Consider the following 23434-nt stretch of genomic DNA (forward strand, 5'->3'; position numbering starts at 1 on the left):
TGCATGCTTGTTTGGCAGCCTCAGGGAGGAATATTTTTTTTTTTTTTTTGCAAAGCAACTTCCTCCATGGGGCAACTAGCTTAGCTGCCTCTTAGTTCAGACTGTGGATGTTTCCAAAGGTGTATCCATTTGGCTTCCTGTATTTTTTATTTCATTTTCAGTTGTCACTCTGTTTCTGGTAGCTTTGCAGCACTCGGGAAGGATATGACCGTACTTAGCACACTGATGCAAACAAGAATCCCACCTGCTCCAGTCAGAGAGAAGCTCCCAACTGCAAATGTTTTTATCTCCGAAGTTCCTGTGGAAGCCAACCTGTCTGTCCTAGAAGGAAGGCTGTGTTGCCTGGCTAGAGGAGCCCCCCCTCCCCTCCTGGCAGCAGGCAGGCAGAAAGAAGAGGAGGTAGGCAGACAAGGGGCCTTTCTCATGGGGGCATGTTTAGATGAAATGGATCACAGCTCTGTCCTATGATGGGGCTTTCTCTAGCATTTGAGGTTGTTCAGAGCTGGCAGTGAGTTGATAGGATTACTGTCACAACAAACCATTATTGACATGTGTTCAGGTAAATATAGAAGGTCACCTATAAAAGAAAAATGACTTTTGGGATGAAAGAAAATATCAGGAAAGATTATATGGATCCACAATCCCTTTGACAATTTTTGAAACTGACTAGTGTCCATCTTGGTGACCGAATCCCTACATGGGTAGAAAATGATATGAAAAGTGAGAGCAGGCAAGTAGGAACCAGAGGTGATAGGAATTATGGCCAGTTGCTTTCTGGGATTGAATCCATCAGAGGATAATTTTTTGATTATAACTGAACACTTGTATTGCCAAGCTAGCCCTTCAGGCCTGTATACCTCTCAAATGTCGATGGTTTGAATGTAGTACTCCTGATGGTTTCCACACAACAGTTTTCCTGTATATTCACTCTTAAAAAGAGATTCATATTTCTAAAGAGTCCCCGTGGAAATGGTTTCAGATGGGCCATTATCTTGATAGTTTGTAATTGGCCTCAATAAGCTGCTAGTTTGGCTGATTCAGGTCAGGCCTCTATGTTGGCTGGGTTGTATTCAGTGACCCTGTTCCAAAAGTACATTGTTAGGAAACCCATTATGAACACTGCACACACTCAGGAGAAGTGGCAGTTTTGCAGATTGATGGTGCGATGTTGCCACTTTAGAAAAAAGGATCCATGAATTATTGACATAATGAGTTAATGTTGCTTGATTTTCCAATGAGGCTGGTGCTATTTAATGGCATTTTTAAGGTCCTCTGAGGGAAAGAGAAAACAGTAAGGGTCTTACTTCACCTTGGGCAGATGCAAGTTTTCAATCAAATCTATATATATATAAAAGCGAAATACCACTCACGCATCATCACAAAATCTCCAGAACTTTAAAGCCTACAAACTTGAAATTTGGCATGTATGTTCCTCTTGGCTTCTAGGGGCTCACTAAGAAAGGGTTTTTCGAAATGGCCACCAGAGCATTGGTTTTTGTATATTATTAACACACTCTGATGCTAAGGAGTTCTATTCCCCCTCCCCACCTGAAAAGAAGTCTGTTCCAAATGCAAAACAAGCAGAGGAGAGGAGTTTCAGTTTCACAGCATCAAGCAGCTTTAGTACAGAACAGTTGAGCTAAGTCATGCCCAGGCTCCCTGCTGTGTGTCCTTGCTCACACAGGAAATACTGTTTCAGTTTCCAAACAGCCCTCAACTCTCACACTGACAGGATGCTACCCAGATGAATACCGATGGATGCTGGTAGGCAGAGGCAGAATTTTTTCTCCCTTATTGTCTTCCCCCCAAACTCACCCGGAGCACATGGTTTCGTAGCGAAGCATGGGTTTGATTAGCAAAAACTGTATTTGTTTTTACTGAATGTATTTGTAATGGAATGTAGCAGGGGAAGAGCTTGTAAAACATAGCATAAACACAAAAGTTGTTTAATTTTTTTCAGAAAGTCTAACTACTAACTCCTGCAATAGGCAAAGCCCTTGGCAGGTTTAAATCTACTCTGTGGAATGAGCCTAAGGAGGATACTTCATCTCCACTGAGTAAAGTTTGCACCCGATCATCTTCAGGGCACCTGCAGGGGATGGGAGATGGTGGCCATTCATGGCCCTGTAATCTCCTGATTACTGAAATTCACTTTACACAGGGGTGAAAGGGGACCCTTGAAGACAATGCAACCGAAGACTAAGCTTGAACACTTGCAAAATATAGTAACACTTGTGTTTGCAGTACACTTTCAATACTATAACATGTTTATTTTAAGAGCTATACTGGTGACCAGTTTGTCTCTGAATACATTTCAAGGTACTTATCAAGTCCTATACAGCTTAGGGCCTGAGGATGGTGTTTCTGCCCACATCTCTGAAGTTCCCCATCTGCCCAGCAGCCCTGTGGGAAGGGGCATTTTTTTAGAAAGATGGGCAATTTAGAAATGTTAGAATACTCAATGCTTGAATCAGTGCTAAATGTTAAAGAAATATTAAGCAACTTTGCCTGCATTTGACTTACTGATAACTAAATACAAACAAGAAACTTTAAGGCAGTGATTGACTGGGTCCCATCTTTATAGCCAAGTACGACTAGCTGTAGACTTTGCAGTTTGACTGCTGAGTGGTCTTTAAAGATTAAATGCCAATTAGCAGTCACCAATTTCTAAAGATCAATCAGCAGTCAGGACACCAGGTATACAGAGGAACCCAGGCAGTTCCATGTTCAGTTGTCTGTGAAAGATGCCAGCCTCATCTGCCAGTGAAATATCAGGAAACCAGTAGCATAGACTACGGTTACTAAATTCCAAACCCCATCAAATACCGGCTGTGAAAACTTGCATCAAAAATCCTATGTTTCAAAAAGGCAGGCAGCTCCTTCAGGTACTATGCAAAGAGAAAGCTGGGCAGCTTCTTGGAGATTTCTGAGTCCTTGGTTAACCTAAGTGTCTGAGCTGAGCTTTTCAGGCAGCTATTTTTCTTTTTGAGAATTGTCTCGAGGGGGAACCCCTCATTGCTGCTTTAGTTTTCTCCCCTTTCATGGGGGGCCCCCACAATATTATTCTGGGTGTCTGGGGAATGGCCTCCCCTGAGATCTCAGCCTTCCAGGGCTGAATTCCTATAGACCTGTCTTTTGCCTCATGCTAGTGCCACTTAGCAGATTTGCAATGACAGTTGTTAAAATGAATTCAAATGAATTAATAATGATTACCTAATTATTCACGAGTTTCATCGCACTTTAGAAGCCATTTCACAGTGATGCTGCGGGCTAATGACCTCACTTATTTCCTATGGTAAATCAGTTGAGGGGGAGAGGGAAAGAAAAACCCAGCCTGAAAGTGGGCACTGGGCCTTATACCCTAATTAGCAAATAACACCAAATGGTGATTATAATAGATCTTCAGTTCTGAACTTCTTGCGGGGTTGACCAAAAATAAGGATGCTGTGGAGAAGAGCATCCGCAGCATCCTTATTTTGTGTCAACCAAGCTGAGATGATCTCTTCATTGAGAAGACAGTTCCTCGGTTTCCATATATCACCCTAAATATTAGCAGAATTAGCAGAAATGACATAAACTTAGACCGCAAGCAGGGCAAATAAAGAACACTTGAGCAATAATTCATCAGCAAGTGTCTTTTGAGCAGGTTGACAACATGACGCTTTGACACCTCCAAGGAGGGCAGGAGGGATACCTGTAGCATCTCTGAACCCTGAGGAGTACCGAGAGACAGGAGTCCTCCAGGTAGCAGTGCCTGTGCTGGGTAACTGTTTTCCCAATAGAAGCCAGAGAGTCAGCTGCCAGCTCATGCTTGCTTGTGCTTGGTGATAGTCTGCCATGGACTTTGGGGAGGGTGGATGGGAGGGGGAAATGCATGATGGAATTCTGCTTGAGTCTGATTGATAGGGAGGGGTCAGCAATGGAAAGCAGTTGAGGGAGGGACAAGTTGAACTTAAAGATTTTGGCATGCAATTCTCAGTTCTGGCTCTGCAGTACTTCTAAAACTATACCTTTCTCAACAAATGGAGTTAAGGATCCTTTCTACTTAGAAGTTTAAGTTTGTGGCAGGTCTGACACGGATTGCTACCACTGGTAAAATTATTCCAATCCCTGAAGGACCCTACTTATCCCAGATTGAAACATTTTTTACAGTGGGAAAATGGGAAAAAGGCGTTCTTTTACATAGAAAAGCAGAGGCCAATAAATCTCAAGATTAAAAGCAATTAAAACCTCTTTAAATATTTTTTTTTCCATTTTCAGGCATCAGCAGTTTCTGGTGTGCACACCAAACAAACCTCTTCCCCCATAAGTGATATTATTTGGTTCAAGGAAACCACCCAATGAAAGTGGCCTTTGACTTGACAAGAAATTTCTTCCTTCCATCGACCTGCCATCAAATCTTGGGGCCGTCTGCCCTAAAGAGCTTGCTGCCCATCTTGGTGCCAAAGGTTATCGGGTTGATGCATGTCTGCTCCACAGGGATGTGGCTATAGTGACCTTTGGTTTGGAGAGAGCCACTCAGGGTGATAACATGAAAGCATGAGGGTTAAGCAGTTCCCATCCAACTGAGGCAAGGGAAGGTTGTGATGATGTTCTTCTTCTGAGTTTTACCAAGGGCAGTTTGACCTTATAGGAAACACCATCTGACCTTATCAGTAAGATATTGAAGAGAATATCTTATTTCAAGCCTCAAGAATACCATTTTATTTGAACCTTGGCTGGGCATTTCCCAGCATTCATTGAGAGCTAGTGACATCTGCAGTGAAAAATATCTATATGGTTTCCTATAGTCAGGTGGTATCTTCCCATTAAAGAGAAAAATAGCAGGGGTTATTTACTATTTCCAGAACTGGAAGAATCTTGTACTTATTCACACCACCCCAACAATATAGGCGGTCACTTTCAACCGTACCCCCTGCCATGCAAGTTCCCACAACTGAGGAATGGCTGTGAGGTGGAAGCTGACAACACAGCCTGTCTGTGGCCATGGGGGGGGGGTGGCGATCAGGAGAGACTCTGACCTGGACGGCCTTTCCAAGCCCCCGCCCCCCGTGTTTTCCTGAGGGGCTGAGCGACCCGCGGTCTCTGGCTTTGGGGGGGGGGTCCTTCTTCCGGCCTTTTCCAAGATCCCCGAACCAGTCAGGAGTGTCTTAATGAAAGAAGCCGTCCGTTGCTCCTCTCTCAGGAAGGGCCGGTTGGCTGAGCTAATGGCGGAGGGGGAGGGAGGGGACGGACCTGCCTCGTTCCCACCAAGTCAGCCTCTCCTACGGACTGCCGCTGAGGCGCAGAAGAAGGGCCAACGGCCCCTCCGCCTCCGCTCGGGTTAAGAACCGCTCGGCTGCTCTTCCAGGGCGGGACTGGGAAGAGGACGCGCCAGGCGGCAGTTTCGTGGGTGGCCGGGCGGTCCTTTTCCCCGAGCGGCAGGGACAGAGCTCGGGCTGAACGTCTGAGGGAGGCCTCCGCAGATTTCTTCTCGCCCCGCTCCAACTCCGACCTTCCGTTTCTTGGAGTGGGCCAAGGCGCTCAAGGACAGGGCCTCTCACCTTTCCCGCTCCGGCTGTCGGAGTCGCTCTCCCTCCCTTCCTCTGAATTCCAGAGGGGAACAAGCGGTGCGTCGCCCCCTCCTCACCCGGGCGTAGTGGGGCCGGTTTTGCCCGGTGGAGAGCGACTTCGGCCACTTGGCCGACGGGAGCTCCCCGGGAGTCGCCTTGAGGCGAGTAGCAGTAGGCAGGCAGGGCGCGCCGCTCGGTTCCCGGCTGGTCAGCCGTTTCCTCCTGCAAGTTCCTGGTAGCGGGAGCGGGGGTGGTCGCTTGCGGCCTCTGCTCTTGGCCTTCCTTTGCCCTGAGCCTGATCAGCCCCGGCTCTTTTCTTCAAGCTCAGGCATCTCTGGGAGCGCCAGGAGTCCTGCGACTGAATCCTGCCGGGCAGTTTTGCGTCCGCTTTGGGGCTGCGTTGGGTAGTTTCAGTCGCTGGGTCCAGCGCTGGTGCCGTCCAGTTTGTTGCTTTGGAAGGGGGACGGAGAATTTCGACTCCTCTGTCCTTTTCTTAAAAGTAGTAGCTAAGAGCCATTTTCACTCTTTAGCGGGGATGAAAAAATGAAGCGTTTTTATTACAGTAATAAATTCGTGTGGGTTTTTTCTTTTTAAAAATGTTTTCTACAGCAGGCCTTAAGTCATGGATTGGTAAAATTCACTACATTGTATTAAGATGATGGAGAATGTAAAGTGTAATTTTTTGGTGGCAAAAAACTAATCCGGGAGATTACATTCAGATCTGACAGCACTGTAGGCCACGTGCTGGGGGACCGACTAGGGCTAGGCGACCACTTTCCTTTCTGGCTGTGGTTTAATCCTATCCATTTCTTAAATCTGCAGTCCGTTGTAGTTCCCGTATTTAAATGCTGCCGCGCCCCGCCCAGAAATTTCCTCCGGGTAAATAGGAAAAAACAACAGTGCCGAAGCCTTCGCAGGAGGAAAGGAGGCGCCACGGCGGGGCTGAGAAATCCGCTTCGTTGTTAACAAGTGGCGCGAGGAAGGAAAGAAACACAGGATTGTTTTTCTTAGGACAGGCCACTCGCAACAGACATGAATATATAGGGAGAGAAAAATAATCTAATCAGGAGCATATAAGCTTTACAAGGTCTATTTGCGTTTGATTACGTATTCTATCCGTTCCGTGGTGTCCGATTGCCGGCGATTCTATGGATCGGCTCCCTTCACATTTCTTGATCTCGTACGCTTCTTTCGGTTGTTTTATGTTCTGACTGGTGTTGGCTTCCATGGAGCCGGGCCATCCGGACGGGCAACACAGATTCTGTTAACAGTACGAGATTATATTCACGCACTCGTCAAAATGGAATCTGCTTCCTGGACAGAGGAGAGAGAACGAAAGAGGGGAAGGAGAAAAGCGTTTTCTGGATTTCCCTGTGCACTGTGATTCCAGGGAACCGTATAAAATCTCTTGACAGATCCCGCGTTACCAAAAGTCAAGGGCAGGGAGGGAGAAAAGGATTTAACAATGTAGAGGACAGCAAACATTTCTGTAATTTATGAAGTATATTTTTGCTCTCTTCCTTGTAAGAAGTAAGCCGCCTAGAGTTTCCTGGAGTCAGGCATCTTGTAAGCGTAATAAAATAAAAGTTCCAGAAACTCTACATAAAATAGTCTAGTAATCTGGTGAACGCAGGACCTCTCAATACAGATTAATCTTTCCTTCCTGGCTTTTGGGATTCTTGTTTCTTTTTAATTGCCCGCCGTTTTTCCTTCTATTTGACTCTTCTTGGGCCGTTTCCTCCCCCCCACCCCCGCCACTTAATTAGCAGCAGGACGACGAACGCTCTTGAGCCAAGTTCTGTGGGGATCATGCGACTGAAATCCTCTTTTGACTTTTGAGGCTTACTAGCTTCTAGATTTGGCGATGGAAACCCAGGTCTTTTCACCCGTCCTGTAGTTATTCTCGACATTCATTTAGGGAGGACTCAGATTGTTGGGGGCAATATGCTGACTCTGTCACCCGCTTAGAGAGGGCTACAAATACCTGCCCTGCCCGGCGATTAAATACAGCCACGCCTACGGATGGAAGTGGGCTGGGAACTGAGTCTTGTCCCGGTCAGGTCGCCCTCCCGCCCCTTTCTTGCCCCCCTCTAAGTCTTTGCGGTGGGTAGGGCAGCATTTCAGACTGCGGAAAAACTCAGGCAGTCAGCTACCTCGCCCAACGCTTCTTTCAGCCTGGGTGGGCAGTGGCGCGTGTGTTGCAGAGGCTCTTTTCGCTGCTCCACCACTGCCTTTCCCTCTCCTATCCTCTCCTCTGGTCTCAGGACTACCTAGATCGCTGCTTCTCATAAGCATCATCCGGCTTGACCACTTGCGCCCCAGAACCCCATTAGTCTGCGTCTGTGCACCAAAAGTTTCGAACCCTGAGAGAGAATAAAGGAACCCTCAGGATGCGTAAATTATCCTCCGTGGGCTCGTAATTCATGACTGGCGCTACAGCAGATAAAAAAGTTTATAAGCTGGTTGGTTCTTTCTTTCCCTTTTGCAATCATCCACGTCATTAATGCCCGCTATCAATAACCTCTGCCTTCGGAGCCAAGTACCGGAAGATCGATCTGTGGCTTCTTGATCTCCGCCTTGGAAGACACGGAATAATTTTCGCATTACAGTCACTTGAAACTGCTTTTAATTCATATTTAAAGCTGCAACTGACTCTGCGGAGCTTTCTGCAAAAAGACTAGAGGCGCCTAATTAATAATAAGTTAGAAACGAAGGAAGGCACCAGCCGATTAATATTTAATACCGGCCTCTCAGTCTCTTTGAATATGGCTACTTTCGAGCTTGGATCGCCCAGCCCCTACCGTAAGTCTGCAATGTATAGCGCGTGTATAGAAGTGATTTAAGGTAATGATTTAAAATAATAATTTCCCCCGAAATTTAAATTTCCCGAAATTTAAAGTTTTGCAGGCTTTCATACGTTTCTTTCTGACTCGACGGCGCATTTAGGGGTAGAATCAGAAATCCTCGCCTGAGAGCCCCCAGTCTATTTCGAAAAGATTGCGGGCGGGGACTGGGTTAGCGATCCCGCGTGAGCATCTATTTGCATATGAGGTGCAGTCCTTAGAATAGGGACGACCAGACAGACCTAGATAGCCTCATGCTTCCCGCGGCCCTGTTTTCGTGGACTTCGGCTGGGACACTGCAACTCTGGAGCGCGACGATCCCCCATCTGTTTCTTAGCGTGTCTGGGACGCCGCCGGGGGCAGGCCGTTGGTGGGGTTTTCGCCTCCCCGCTCTATTCTTATAAGACCCAAATCCCGGCTCCCTGGAGCCACACAAGGAAGGATTTCGGGATCCCTCGAGTCTCAGCCAAGGGCGTCTTGGGTGAGACTTCCTTCCAGATCAACCCTGATCAACCCTCTTGAACGGCTACCCGGCAAGGGGAAGGTTCCTTCTGGCAGTTGGCCATTCTCGCGTTTTTGCGGGTTCTGCCCAAATGTTTTTCGCTCGGTGGTCTTCAGGAGTGAGTGAAAGCCCCACCATTCCGATAGTATTCCGAAATAACCCGATCCAGTCTGGAGCGCAAGGCTATCGAATTGGGAAGCCCCTTTCAAATGGCGCCCGGCACCAATTCTGCATCTGAAGCGACACGTGGTGTCTAGAGCAGTGCCGAGATTCGGGATTTAAGAGCATCTCTCTCACACACACGCGCGTCCCCTTTTCTCTCGGTCAGTATGCTCCTAGGGCAAAAAGCTCTCCCGTGATGCTGGCGTCCAGGCCACGGAGCCCATTTCCGGGGCTTTGGCCCGTTACCCCCACCGAGTCAGAGGGCGAAGGAGACGCTTCGTGGGCCAGAAGCGTGAGGCGAGCAGCGCTTTGTCCAAAGAATCGCAGAGGAGGCGGTCGAGAAGGAGTGTTGGCTTTCGGGTTTTGGCTTTTGGCTTTTTTTTGTACTGATAACCAATATTTCTGTGCTGCCTACGGGCTTCTAAAGAAAGGCCCTGGCGGATTTGTTCTCTTTCGAGTAAATTTATAATTCAAACATTAAATCCAAATGATTCAAGTGAATAGCTTTTTGTTGTCACTGGGTTACAACATTCTAAAACCGAAGTTGCAGTCAAAGCTCTAATTTATGTAGTCACTTATATTATTTTTTTCAATCCCTCAAGTGCATTACTAAAAACGATTCCAAGCAGAGGATGTTTCATTTAAAAAAAGAAAAGAAACAACAATCTATAATTAATTAAATCCCATTACAATTTTAAAACTATCATATATGTATGTATGTATGTATGTATGGTATTCAGCTTTGTTCGGGTATTTTCCCCATGTCATTATAGTTGTGCTTTTAAAGTTGTAGCAACGTTGTTTTGTTTCGGCAGAATCTCATCTGCCATCATCAGGCTTCTGTATTGTGATATATTGCAAACTCTGAGATTTGTGATAATTCCAGATGAAACTAAAGGTTTTGGTTTAACCAAATGCCTGATTAAAACTTGCAGCCTGGAGCTTCTCCTATCAAAAAGCCTACTTTGGGGGAAATGAAACTCAGTGGGATTGTTAAGTATTACAGCCATCACTAAAATGTAAAATTTTACTATTCTTGGTGGATCCCTACTGATTTATCCTTTCCTTCCCAATCAACAAATGTATAGGTGTGTGCCAGCCATTCCTCAAGGTGAACTTGAAGTTCACCCAATCTTTCCTTTGTATTCAGGGCCAGAAGGAATAATATGATCAAGTCAAGTCTAAAATTTCTTAAGTCTTAAGTCATTGCACTGGTTGAAAATTGTGGCTTTCCCTGACAACTATCAAAAGCCTCGGAGTAACCATTCTTGAGAGCTCCATAGATGTGGTGATAGGGTTGAAAGGTTTTGGAAGTGAATTGTAAAGAATGATTCAGTTTACAAAATCACCTAATTCTGCCTAAGAGAACAGCCTAAGTTTTAATCAGCACTTTTAACTGGCTGTGAACACAGATGATAGAGCTGTTTTGACAAGAAGTAATTGCTACAGGCAGCCTATTTGGTTGTTACATTTCTCCTTTGGTGAAAAACAAATCAGATATGAGCTTCTGATGTAAATTAGTCACAGCTGGGTCATACTGAGAATCCTACAGAAATTCTTGATGACAACCCTAAACATGGAGGTTTGCAACTTCTATGGTTCATGTTTTGAATGAAAAGCTCCACTCATTCATCTACTACTCTCAAAATTAATCTAAACCAAGTTCCAGAAGAATTTCGTTTGGGTTTTGTCCATCAGGCACAGGATGGTATGTTCCAAAGAAGTACGGTCCCAACACCGCTTTACATCTTCCAAAAAAAAAAAAATGTCTCCAATCCCTAAAAATGGGTACTCTGTCTCTCATCAGTTCTTTCCATCAGAACACTGTGCCCTCGTTCATCCCACATCCATCTCTAGGAGCCATGTCTTCTGTATATCTTTCATTCTAAATATTTCTACCTCCATGACCTGAGCTGTATAATTCCTAAATATTCCATCTTTCACACATCTTACAAGTGTCACTGGCATTTCTACTCACATGGTTAAATGTTCTGTTTTGTAAAGCAAAGTTGCTCTCTGTCACCCATCACAAGAAAACTTTCCTTCTAAAGGACAGATTCATAGGCCAGCCTTCCAGTCCTATTTTTTTTAAAGTCGCTTAAACCTGGCTGTATCCCTAGAGGTTGGCTTAGTGCAGGTGATCTCTTCCTGATGTTCTGTGTTAAATGATTGCTCCCCCCTCAGACATCTGATTGTTTATTTTATAGTATTTTATTGCTGCACTTTGTGCAGAAATAGCTACTCAGTTACCCAGAGTTTTAATCCGTTGTGGGGCGGGTAGGAATTATACTGTTAATATATTTCTGATAAGTTGAAATTGTTCTTATCTTGAGATAAGGGGTCTACACTTTGTCATTTCTTGAGTTGTATGCTATACTAACTTCACATTGTTTTCAATAAGTGTTATGATTTATTCACTAAAAACTATAGACCATTTACTCTAAAGCACTAACAGATATATAAATTAAAGTCACTCACAGTACAATATAGAGTAATAATGTAAGATGCATTTAAAATCATAAAACAGTAACAACAATAATATCTCCATATTTATTGTGGATTTTTCTTCAAAGGCCTTCTGAAAAAGCTAGACGTCAATTCAGAGGCCTTTGTCATCGTTCCCTGAGTAATGAACTCAGGGAAGTCAGAACTCTGGCACTTCAGGTTCAGGTTCAAGAGACCCTTAAGTACATCAAAGCAGCACTTAGAAAGGTGAAGCTATCCCTAAATTATTCCCTCGCTTAGGGATAGTTCAAAGAATGAGACCTCCCCATCCCCTTTTGTTTCTCAGGTCACATGGGTCAATCAGTCACGTTGTAGGTTCTCACTCAACTTCAACAAGTGTCCCTTGAAATGACCTGGTTTCACATGCCAGCTGGTAGATGTTGCGGCTAGTTGGCTGAGGCGCCATATTCCTGAGCCCCACCCCTCCCCCATGCTCTGTCCCCTCCCCCTTGAATGGCAACCAAGAAACGAAGCAGAAGTAAGCCTGGCTTCATGATTAAAGTTTTGGATTAGGAGTAAAGAGGCCAGATTTTGGTCCATTGTCCCAACATAAGCTCTCTAGCCTAGATGGCCCAGGCCAGACTTGAGTGACAGAATGTGGGAAGCTGAGAAGGAGGACATTATTGTGGCTTAGTAGAGATGGCAGGGAAGGGTTTACCTTAGGCTTGGCTTCAGGTCACCAAATGCTTTGGGCTGGTCCTGATGCTCGTGTTCCTAGGGTTTCAGCATTTAATGGATGAGCCATAGCTCAGGCTCAGTCACTTCTGCAACAGGAATGGCATTTGCAGAATATTGAGCAATGGGTATGTAAAATGCATAAATAAACATATCTTTCAAAAAGATTATGAAAAGAGAGCTTTGCAGGAAGGGGAATTATATTTCTGCAGAGCTCTGCCTGTATCTATGCAATTTTCTGGCCTTCACTTCAAGGGTGTGTGTTCATACATGTGATTTATCTACGCTGTTATCGTCAGTAGCTAAACACTGCAGAGCAGCACTGCTGAGTGGTTCCTACTCTTCCTGTATTTTATTAATGGTCCATAACGCCATTTCTGAAAAGTAAAATTTATTGGCATATTCATGAGAAAATCTTTTTCAAAGACTAGGTTTGAGGAACTGAGCCGAGCTCCCCTCTTCCTTGTTGAGGAGCCTGAACAGGTTATTTAAGGTGGGGGAGACAAAGGCCGAAGTCTGCGGGGAGGGGATGTGCCTGAGAAGGAACCGGAGGGGAAGGCAAGCAGCGGTGTTGGAAGATCGCTGCCAGGTTTGACTCCAGCCGGGGCGCAATAAAAGTTTTACAAATAAACACATAAAAAGTAAAATGCGTGTATTTGTTCAACTTGTTACGATTCCGAGGACTTGGGACGCGTCTTGGCCTTCCCACGACCTGGCCTGACCCACAGAGTCGTTAGCCAGACCGAACAGGAGCGAAGCAAGGCCGGGAGGGAAAATGCCATCACGAGCGAAGGACTGTTCTGCGAGGACCCCCTTCTGCCTCGGCTTCCATTTGCTCGCCCCGGCCGCGCCCACCTCCTGCCCCCCGCGAAGCCGCAAGCGAAGCGGACCAGGCGCCCAAGGCGACCTTGCAGCTCCCGGGGGGACCGCTGGCTTGCTCGGTAGCGGCCGCCGCAGCGCCCCAAATCCGTACCATGCTTTAGAACGCAGGTGCCGGCCGAGCTCAGTCCCCGCCGGGCTCTTCCCGGGAGAGGCGGGGGGCCAGGCGCCCGCTCGGCCCCAACCCCGCAAAGCTCCGGCGGTGGAAAGCGGAGGGGGGCGGGGGGGCGCTCTCCCTCGCAGCCGACAGGCGAGCGAGCCTGAAAGAGAGGCGGGGGCGAGGGAGCCTCAGTGCGCATGCCCACAGGCGCCAGCCGCGCCTGCTGCAGCCGAGGGCTCCGTGTCCAAAGCGTCGCAGAAAGAGCGCGGCGGACCAGGCGGGCGTCGGGGCCCACGCCGGGGACTGTTTTAGGACGGCCGCGGGCCTCCGGCGAAGGGCCAGGCCGGCCACGTGGGCTGCGCCCTCGGCCCTGATGCCTGGGCGGCCCACGCGCCGGTCCGCCCGGAGGGGTCATTGGCGGTGGCGCATCTCTGCAAACTACCGGGATGCAGCCGTAAGGCAGCGGGGACCGCGGCCGAGCAACTGAGCGCCAGCCCTCAGGACCGGGCGGCGGCGGGCATGCAACCGGGTGGCGGCCACCGCTTAGCTCCCCCACCAGGCGCCTTGGCCATGGCCTCCCTCCTGCTTGGCGGCGGCGGGGCATACCACTCCCACGCGCATCACCGGAGCTCCGCGGAATCCCCGCTGGCCGGGCCGCTGCACCCCGCTCCAACTGAGAGCTGCCAGAATCCCGCCGAGCTGACCGGGAGCAGCAGCTACACTACTCTGACGCCCCTGCAGCCGCCCCTGCAGCCGCCCTTCTCCACCGTTTCGGCCAAGTTTCCCCACCATCCCCAGTCACAGCCGCACGCGCATCACCGGCTGGCGGGCAACTTTACTCTCTTGCCCGACAATCCGTACCCCTCGCCGTACCCCAAGGAAGTGGCCGGCCTGGGGCAGACCCTCTCCCCGCTGGGTGGACTCCACAACCCCCAGCAAGGACTGTCGCATTATGCCCCCGCCGGAGTCGCCATGCCGGCCGAGAAAATGCTCACTCCCAGCGGCTTTGAAGCTCAGCACCCACCCCTCTTAGCCCGGCCGGGCGACCAGCATCTCACCCCGACTACAGCCGGCCTAGTTCCGCTTGGCGGGATCCCCCACCAACCTCATAGACACCTGAGCGCCTCCTCCAGGGAGCCTAAATCCGCCGCTGCCTCGCAAGGGAGCGTCGGGCATCTCTCGGGACAGCTGGAAGAGATCAACACCAAGGACGTGGCCCAGCGGATCACCACCGAGCTGAAGCGATACAGCATCCCGCAGGCCATCTTCGCTCAGAGGGTCCTCTGCCGCTCGCAGGGAACGCTTTCCGACCTGTTGAGGAATCCTAAGCCCTGGAGCAAGCTCAAATCCGGGCGGGAGACCTTTCGCAGGATGTGGAAGTGGCTGCAGGAACCCGAATTCCAGCGGATGTCTGCGCTCCGATTGGCAGGTGAGGGGCAGCGGGGTGGGCACAGGCTGAGGGGCAAGACCGATCTTCCCAGGATCCCACTGTAGAACCCTCGCAAAGGAGGCCACGCGCTCTGGCTTTCAGGGACCAACGGGACTAAGTCAGTCCTGTGCAGGCGAGCCCGCCTACGAAGTCCCCTCCCTCATCCTGGCCCGTGCCAGGGACTGCGGGACGCCCTGAGATTCCCGGCCTCGCTGCAGACGTCGCTTTGGTGTTCCTGGCAGTGTAGGGCCGCCTCTCCTTGCACACGAACCCAGCCTCCAGACTGCATGCTGCTGGTGCCTTTCTGAAGCGTTTCCAGACAAACTAGTGGGAGTTGGCTTGCAACCCGACCCCCCAGTCAAATCCGGAACCGCTTGGTTAGCTCTTCATATTTTCCCGGGAAGGACAAAAGCCCTTCCCTAATGGTTGTGGGTCGCCTCCGGAGGCCTGGGCTGGGCTCGGAAAGGCTGTACACGCACCTGAAAAGTCCTGTGCTTTGTAGGAGCGGAAAAATAGAAGGGGGGGAGATTTGCCCTGTGAGTGAGGGTCCTGAGTGAAGCTTTGTGAGGCTCAGGCCCTTTCCCCGCCCAGAGGCAATTGGCGGGATCCAGACGTTGGTGGAACGCCTTTCCTCGAGGCGTGCAGGGCTCAGATTTTAGGCGCCGGAGACTGCCCGCAATGTGCTCAGCGACGGGTTCCTGCAGCTGGATTCTATTTCTCAAGTAGGGCAGTGAAAGACTGGCTGGCCGGGATATTTTCCTGGCTGACCCGCTGACACAGAGGCCACCCGGCACCTTCTTTTCCCGTTCGGGAGTTGGCCGAGTTTGCTAGGAAAGCGGAGCGTGGCGGCGGGCTGGAAGAGGCAAGAGGTTTTCCTGCTCTTGGGGCGGGAAGACGGCTTGTCCCTTATTGGCCTGGAGAGCAACTCTCCCTTCCCGAGAGCAGAGGAAGATGAGCCGATCCCTGCAGGCAACCAGAGACATCCCGGGGCTGCTCTAAGTCGGCCCTCCTCGGCCAGGAGTTCCTCTGTTCTTGCTGAGGCTCTCTCTTTTTCGGCTCTTACTGCTGCTGCTGTTCGAAATCCCAGTTGGAGTTCGGTCCACCAAGAAGCAGGGAAAAAAGCCACACAAAGGCGCTTCGCTGGCAGGTCTGGGGTGTGAGGAAGGCCCAATGTCGCTGGAGGGAAACTTTCCAAAGGGACCTGCTCCAGCCCTTGTTAGTTGGAGGGGAACGTGGAAGCCTTGAAGCGCTCTCTCGTTGCCTGTCTGCTGTGGCGAAGGGCAGAGAAGGGAGAACTGCGCCCCGGGAAAGGCCCTCAGGAAATGGTGAGCCCGCGCCGCCCTTTTCTCGGGTGGTGCCCAAATGTTCCAGAAACAAGCCTTTCGTGCCCAAGGGGCTGCAATGACTTTGGAGAAGAAAAGATGGAGAAGCGTTTCCCGAAGGAGGCCACAGGGCATAAGAGTCCCGTTCCCTCCTGTGCTTTCTGCAGGTTTCTCAGCACAGTGCTTGGGGTGTGGTGGGGGAGCCCCAGCGGAACAGCAGCGTGGATGTCGTGCGTATTCAAACAAAAGTTTTTTTTCTTCTTAGAATTAATTGCAGCTTCGCGAGATTTATTGCGTGCGTTTATACCGCGTTCATCTGGAGCGGTGGCAACTCCTGCAAGTGAAGATGCGTCCGGGGGCGTTTCGTGGTACTCCGTCCTCTTTGGCTGGCTCATCAAGTCCGGAATTTAGCAACCTTTGGTCTCCTACTTTAACTCCGCCACCACTACTAATTTCTTGGCCAAATTTGTTCTTAGAAAAGGCAACTAGGATTGTCTTGTATTCGATCCTATGAACAGCTATCCCTCTGGAACTCAATAGGTACAGTCAGATAAATATCTCTAGTCAAGGATCCCTCAAATGGGCCAAGAAATGTGTTTCCTCTACAGTCCAAAAATCTTTAGTACTCAAAAACTTAATGTCTTCTTACCTGAGAAAATTATGTAAGAAACAAATATCAAGTAAATTATACTTTTATTTTCTTGTATTAATTCTAACTTATTCTAATTATCAGTATTAGTATTTATTAGAAGCTAAATTTATATCCAGCCTTTAATGCGGGAGCTCAGCTGGATTTTCATTTTGTTCGATAATAACGGTCCTGTCTGGCAGGCTAGGGTTAGGGAAAAGGACTTTCAAAATTACAATGTCCCTGGCTTGGGGGACATTTGAACCAGGGTCTTCCTGCTCTTAATTCCATTATATGTGACACCACTTAGCTCCACTGAGCTAAATAAAGCAGCTTTCCATAAAAGAGAGTGTTCATTTGAGAACCAGTCCTGCATAGTGCTGTGTAATTGTTTCCTGGGATCAGGAAACACCATGGTTCTGAAAACAAAGGCACTTATTTTCTTGGCTTCAGGGCTTGTTCGAACTTGAGTCAATATGCCTGGATTGAGGCCCTCTCTCGCTTTAGGTTGCAGGATCCTAACCCAGCCCAAGAGATAAGCATGTTCACATTCTGTTAAGAGAGAAGCTCGCTGAGGATGGGCTCCAGCATGAGTCTGAAAGAAAAGGTCGGAAGAGTAAACCTTTGGTCTCAGTGACTGACCTAGACTGGATCCTGCAAGGTATCCAACACGCATATATTTGCCTTCATTTATAAACAATTTCTGCTGATCTTTCCTTTTCCAAGAAACAACCAACCCTTTCCCCACTGTTAGATTACACCCTGAATGTCATAGATTCAGTATGGAGCATAGCACTGAGGGGAAAATTGCCAGCTCTTTATTGAATCTGCTTTACACAAAAGAGGGACCCTGACAATAAAAAAGCAAAGTTTTTTTTTTTTAATAGAGGGCGAAAGCTGCAAGGTGGAAATTCCCAGGGATCTGACTGGCTGGTCAGGGTGGACAGCTGTATACGTTAATCTGTGTATCTGGGTTTATTCCTATTAGTAGGCAAAATGGACCTTTCAGGAGGGCAGGAGAGCTGTCACCCCTTTTCAACACATCATCAGCCAGCAGGGATGGTGGCTCCTGTATGACTGAGCTTCTCTCAGGACTTCAGGTTGGTTTGGGCTGCCCCTCTTGTGTGACCTCCTTGGGCAGTTCAATCATAAAAGGAAATAAAGAAATGGCCTTAAGAAGATCCTGCAACAAGTGTAATTGCCGAGGGGAAAAGGAGAGACCTTGAGACCCTGCCAGGAGGATGTACCTAGCTAGGTCTTCATTGAAGATGTTCAAAGTCTGTGGGTATTCATGTATCAGAGATGGTTTGACAGCGGTCTCTACCAGTGCTTGTCTGCCCATCCTCTGGAGATGCCTTGGAGAATAGAGGTGCATTTCAGGACTCTTAGGAAGCACTGGATGAGGCTGTTGTGAGACTGACTCCTCCACCACTGAGAGAAAAGGCAAGGCCAAGCCTTACTGACTCAACACAGCATGCCCATTTGCGGACACAGGCCCCCAATAGTGGTGTTGGATATTCCTAATGAACAGGCTGCCTCTAGAGAAATGACTTGCTCGGGAAGGAGCTACGCTATTCGCCACAGGGTCTTCTTCTTCTTCCAGAGGATTTCATGGCTTGCAGCTGGTGCCCTCACAGTTCCGTTGTTTAGATTTTACTGCTGAATTCTGTGGAGGAGGAGACCGGGTGCCCATTCTTGCTATGGCCACTCATCCATCTCTCTGACTTCCAAGCAAAATAAAGCTTTTTATTTGGGAAATGCTTATTGCTGCTTTTCCTGGCATTAACATTGTGGTCATTTCACTAGCACGGACCTGTGTGGACATCAAAAGTCACTTGAATTGTGTAATTTTCAGCCCCAGTTCACTGGCCAGGCACCATAATAAAAGCCATTCCAAAACTCACCTTTAGACTCTTGCATTCCTTTCTCATTATGAGAAATGAAGTGCCATCTAGTGGTTGCAAGTAATATGAAAAATTGGGAGCCCACTTTTTGTAACCTAACAGTAGTTGCTTCACTTAATTCTATAAAAAGTGAGAAATATTGTACCTCAGTACATTTATATTAGGATTATTTTCTGACTAGGGCCATGGTGCATGTCACTGTGATTAATGTTATTGGCATGTAGATACAGTTGTGGCAAAAATAGAATTGAATTCACATTTCCCTTTTTTCAAAATGTGGAGATGGCTATTGACTAGAATCTTTAAAAATTACTTTGGAATATCAGATTTTCCTAAGGAATTCACGTTAGATCCGATTGATGATTCATTTCAAAGGCAAATGGTGTACTCATAATAAAGGCATCTCTCACCCATAGGAAATGACATTTGTCCTTTAGGAGGAGGCGTGAAGCCTGTACAAGTGTTTCCAGAGAATCTGGCCATAAATATGTTTTTTAAAAATATTGACCGCTGAGCTTTGTTGCTGCTGCCGGGAACAGATAATTATTGCCTTTTTCCATAGGGCATAAACCTGTCCTTAAAAGTAGGAAATGGTGTAACAGAATTTAACAGAATAACCAAGTTGGAAGGGACCTTGGAGGTCTTCCAGTCCAGCGTTCTGCTCAAGCAGAAGATCCTCTAACATTTCAGACAAATGGCTGACAAATCTCTTTTTAAAAACCTCCAGTGATGGAGCCCCCACAACTTCTGAAGGCAAGCCATTCCACCGATTTATTGTTCTATCTATCTGGTTGTGTATCTGGTTGTGTTTGTCTGTCGACTTTCACTTCTCTCTTAATGAACTGACACAGATGCAAAATGTATGGTTCTCAGTGTGAGATGTGGGATTGGAACCCAAGCCTAAACAAAGCATAACCTCCCTGTACCTCCTCACGCAGGCATCTTGTCTGTGGTCAGGAGATAGCCTGGCAGGGCCCCTGCAGTAAAACGGGCAAGAAATATACACTCCGTGCAATCAGCATTGTTTAACTATTAATGCAATTTCAATTCAAAGAGTCCTATAAAACTTTTAGAGTGTCCTGGGAGCCAGAGGCCAGGTGGTCTCTCCCTGATGATGGTTTTGACTCTAACTTTGAAAGAAGAGACCTGAATCTTCTTAAGAATAGGAAATATTCAGGGGGATCCAGAATGTCCCAGGACTCCAGCCCTGCATTTTCTTCATAGTTTCCTGATTCTGAAGATTGATGTCAGGTCTTACCGAACTGGAGTAGTAGAAAACTAGTGCTAATCAGTGGAAAATATATGCACATTTAAAATTTGTAATATTTGTGTGATTTGTGGTTTTTCTAAGAAAACTACTGTTTGAAATAATCTCACAAAATGGGGTTCAGTGTAACTGCCTTGTTTTTGTCTGTGTCTCTGCAGCCCTTTTAATCCATTTTCCCACACTTAATGTCCATTGTCTGTCCATCCTAACAGCTGTAGCCATTTAATTCACAGTCAGTCCTAAAAACCTTAGAAATTAGTAATATATGCCTATTTGGGGAAAAATGAATTCCACTGAACTCCAATGGTTTTTCTGCTGCCTTTTATTCTGTTTTAAAAATGCAGCCTTTCTCGATTAAAACCCTTTTATTAGATAATAGATTGTTATTAAAAAAAACTCTTTTATTTAGCCCAAGTCTGAAAGTGATTTCTTCGTCATATTGCAGCTTGCAAACGGAAGGAGCAAGACCAAGGGAAAGATGGAGGAAATGCACTCAAAAAACCCAGACTGGTCTTTACTGATGTCCAGCGCCGAACTCTCTATGCAATATTCAAGGAAAATAAACGTCCTTCCAAAGAATTACAGATCACCATTTCCCATCAGTTGGGGCTGGAGCTGAGCACCGTTAGCAATTTCTTCATGAATGCACGACGGAGGAGCCTGGATAAATGGCAAGATGAGGGCTGTGCCGACTCAGGCAGTTCATTGTCTTCTTCTAGCACTTGTACCAAAGCTTAAAGGAACGGCTGCAAATTTAGCCTTGGTGGAAGAGCTTTAAAACCACCCAGAGATGCTGGGAGTTGGGTGGTATATATATTTAATAAATTATTATTATTATTATTATTATTATAACAAATGAGCAGGACCTCAAGAAAGCAGGTTTATACTGAACTCATTATTTATAAGTCCAAAGAAACCAAAGACTTATTTCATCTGATTTTGAATTTGCTCTAAGTAACAAATTTTCACAGAACGACTTGCAAAACAAAATGGTTAGAAGGAAATAGAGGGAGAAAACTGATTTTTACATTTTAATTCTTGCAAAGACTTATCTACAGTCTTTGAACATCTAATGTTGGAACATGGTGATAATTTGTTATCAAAATACATGTCCTCAGATATGGCTTCTCGTGTCCATGGCAAAACCATGGAGATGAACATTTAGTGGATGCAACAGCAGCAAGGAAGTTTTCAAGGGCAATTAGAAGCCTAAAGCAGCAAATTATTAATGTTCATTTTAACAATATGGTTTCTGTTGATAGTCTGCCAGTATTAACTCTGAATACAAGATGAAAGAAGGTAAAGACATTTTGACTCTTATGCAAACCAGTTACATTCTCTTCGTTTACTTAGTAATAGAGCTATTCTTTACCTTTCTCCAATCTACATTTCCTTGCAAAAGGATCAAAATAGTACCAAAGAACCCATTTAATACACAGCCGGTAAATTTTGAGATTATTTTACTACTTCAAAGCTATTTTTACATTCAATTCTGTGCAGAGTTTAGGGATAAACTAATTAATGGTAGCAACACACAAGAAAGACTTCTATTCTCACTGTGAAAATATTTTTCATTTATTTCCAGAAGCGATCGGAGCATTTAGTTCACACCCATGTGAAGCTGAGGTTGTCTTTCTGCATCTCAGACAATCTTTCTTATATTTAATCTTCTGCAGAAATATGCTTTAGTCCAGCTCTCAAATATTGTCTATTTTATATGCATGCTCTCATTTATATAGTTTAACGCCCATAATATTGGAATGATTTAAAATGCCATATCCTGGAACACAAGCAGCAAAGTGACAAGAAGTGGTCTGGAGCTCATCCAAGATACATACTTACTTATTTACTTACTTACTTACTGTTATTTTATTTTATTTTTATTTTATTTTACTTACTTATTTATTTAACTATTAATTCCTCCAGTAATTAAAACTAGATATGATTAGGATTTTGGAGTATCCACGCTACAGCCACAGAAATGAAGAAAATGATTATCACTTCCCTCGAAAAGACCTCATAAAGAAGTCTTCAGCATGGCATCTTGGACAACGACCCAGCAACAAAGGAATAGGAGAACTCCAGGCCAGCGATCCAAGAAGACTAGTTTAATCTGTTGCCCTAAGGGTAAGATAAAGAAGATGGCTGTACAATATAGTTTTACTCCTAAGATGCAGTGATGATGCGATGTCTTCAGAACCGTTTGTTCTCATACAGATGACAATCTCTACTGCTCTATTGGAACATGCCGAAATTTGAGTACAGAGGTAACTTACTTATTTAGTCAGCAGAAAGCGATCACATGAAAATTAACACTGGCATTCTTCATTTCTGCATTCATTCTTTCTCAGTTTGTTACAGGCTAACTCAGCAGGCTGTTGCTGACTTTATAATGGGACTACGCCATTGCGCATCATGTTCTCTGTTCTTTTTTTTTTTTTTAAAGGTCCAGTGGTGTGCCATGTAAGCAGTCCTCTCAAGTAGGATGGTTTCATCCTTAACTTCCAAACATCTCAAATAACCTGTGGAATATTTGGGAACTTGGGGTGAATATCTATTAGTTCCACGTGACTAGAAAAATGCTAAAATAGTTTGTAACTAAACTTTAAAAAGGCACAGGGAAAATAGGAAACTCAGGAATATTTTTTTTACAAGACTACAACAAGCAACCTTTTATTTACAGTGCAAGATTGATAGCTGTTGTGGCATTATAGCACTCATGGCAAATATAGGTCAAAAAGAAACGGGGAAGTAAGGGAATGGTTTTGTCTGCATAAATGTATTTAAGTTTGTATATACAGATAGTCCTTGAAATCTTTAGAGATTCTCAGTCATCCAGGTCACGGTTGTCCCAAAGGTGCTTTGGGACAGATAACCCTTGACTTACAACCATTCATTTAGTGACATTCAAAGATGCAGTGGCACTGAAAAATGTGACACGATTGGTTTTTCACACTTGTGACCACCATTGCAGCATCCCCATGGTCACATGATTAAAACTCGGGCACTTGGAAACTGGCATGTACTTACGAAGACTTGCGCTGTCCCAGAGTCACTTGACCACCATTTATAACTTTCCCTGCTGGCTTCCAACAAGCAAAGTCAACGAGGGAAGCCCGACTTGCTTAACAATTGCAGCGATTCACTTACCAACTGTGGCAAAAAGGTCACAACATGGGACACAACTTATTTAACTTGATTAGCAATGGAAATTTTGGGCTCCATCGTACTCGTAAGTCGAACGGTACCTTAGTTTCATTTTTTTGCACAGGAAGGAAAGCAACTGACTATCGTTTTCCTGAACCGAAAGCCAGAGGGCTGTAGGGGGATTGTTCAGAGAGAGACCACGGCAGACTTCAGTTCCGACAAATCTTATAAGGAGTCACCATGTCTAAGTACAAAAAAGAATTCTGCTCTTTGTGAAAGTAAGCATCGGCAAGGACCCAATGGCCTCCCTGCCCATTATAAAAGATCTAAACCAGTTAGTTGATATCGGTTATAATGTTAAACCAACTTATGGCTTCGGATAGGAGGAGAAAGGGCAAGAAGATGATTTTTGACTTTACACCGCAGGGTTTTCTACAATTGCTGTATAACATGAAGCTTCTTTGTTTTTATGAAGCATACTTGCTGACTTCCTTATATGTGGATCTGACGTCACTTTCC

General features: G+C 46.3%; 1 protein-coding gene and 1 long non-coding RNA gene across 2 annotated transcripts; both read left to right on the plus strand.

Moving 5' to 3' along the window:
* The first annotated feature begins 33 nt into the window (after positions 1-33).
* LOC148124747 (uncharacterized) lies at positions 34-7148 on the plus strand. The gene is made up of 2 exons (XR_015745143.1): positions 34-399; positions 4261-7148. It is a non-coding gene; the product is annotated as an uncharacterized LOC148124747 (long non-coding RNA).
* Positions 7149-13014: 5866 nt separating this feature from the next.
* ONECUT1 (one cut homeobox 1) lies at positions 13015-21977 on the plus strand. Its single transcript, XM_026709958.2, has 3 exons — positions 13015-13368; positions 13531-14647; positions 20214-21977. The coding sequence occupies exons 1-3, from the start codon at positions 13015-13017 to the stop codon at positions 20504-20506; spliced, it is 1764 nt and encodes a 587-aa protein (XP_026565743.2). The 3' UTR covers positions 20507-21977.
* The last annotated feature ends 1457 nt before the right edge of the window (positions 21978-23434 follow it).

Source organism: Pseudonaja textilis, chromosome 13, assembly GCF_049901715.1.
Source record: "Pseudonaja textilis isolate UNSWEBS1 chromosome 13, rPseTex1.2, whole genome shotgun sequence".
Taxonomy (NCBI): Eukaryota; Metazoa; Chordata; class Lepidosauria; order Squamata; family Elapidae; genus Pseudonaja; species Pseudonaja textilis.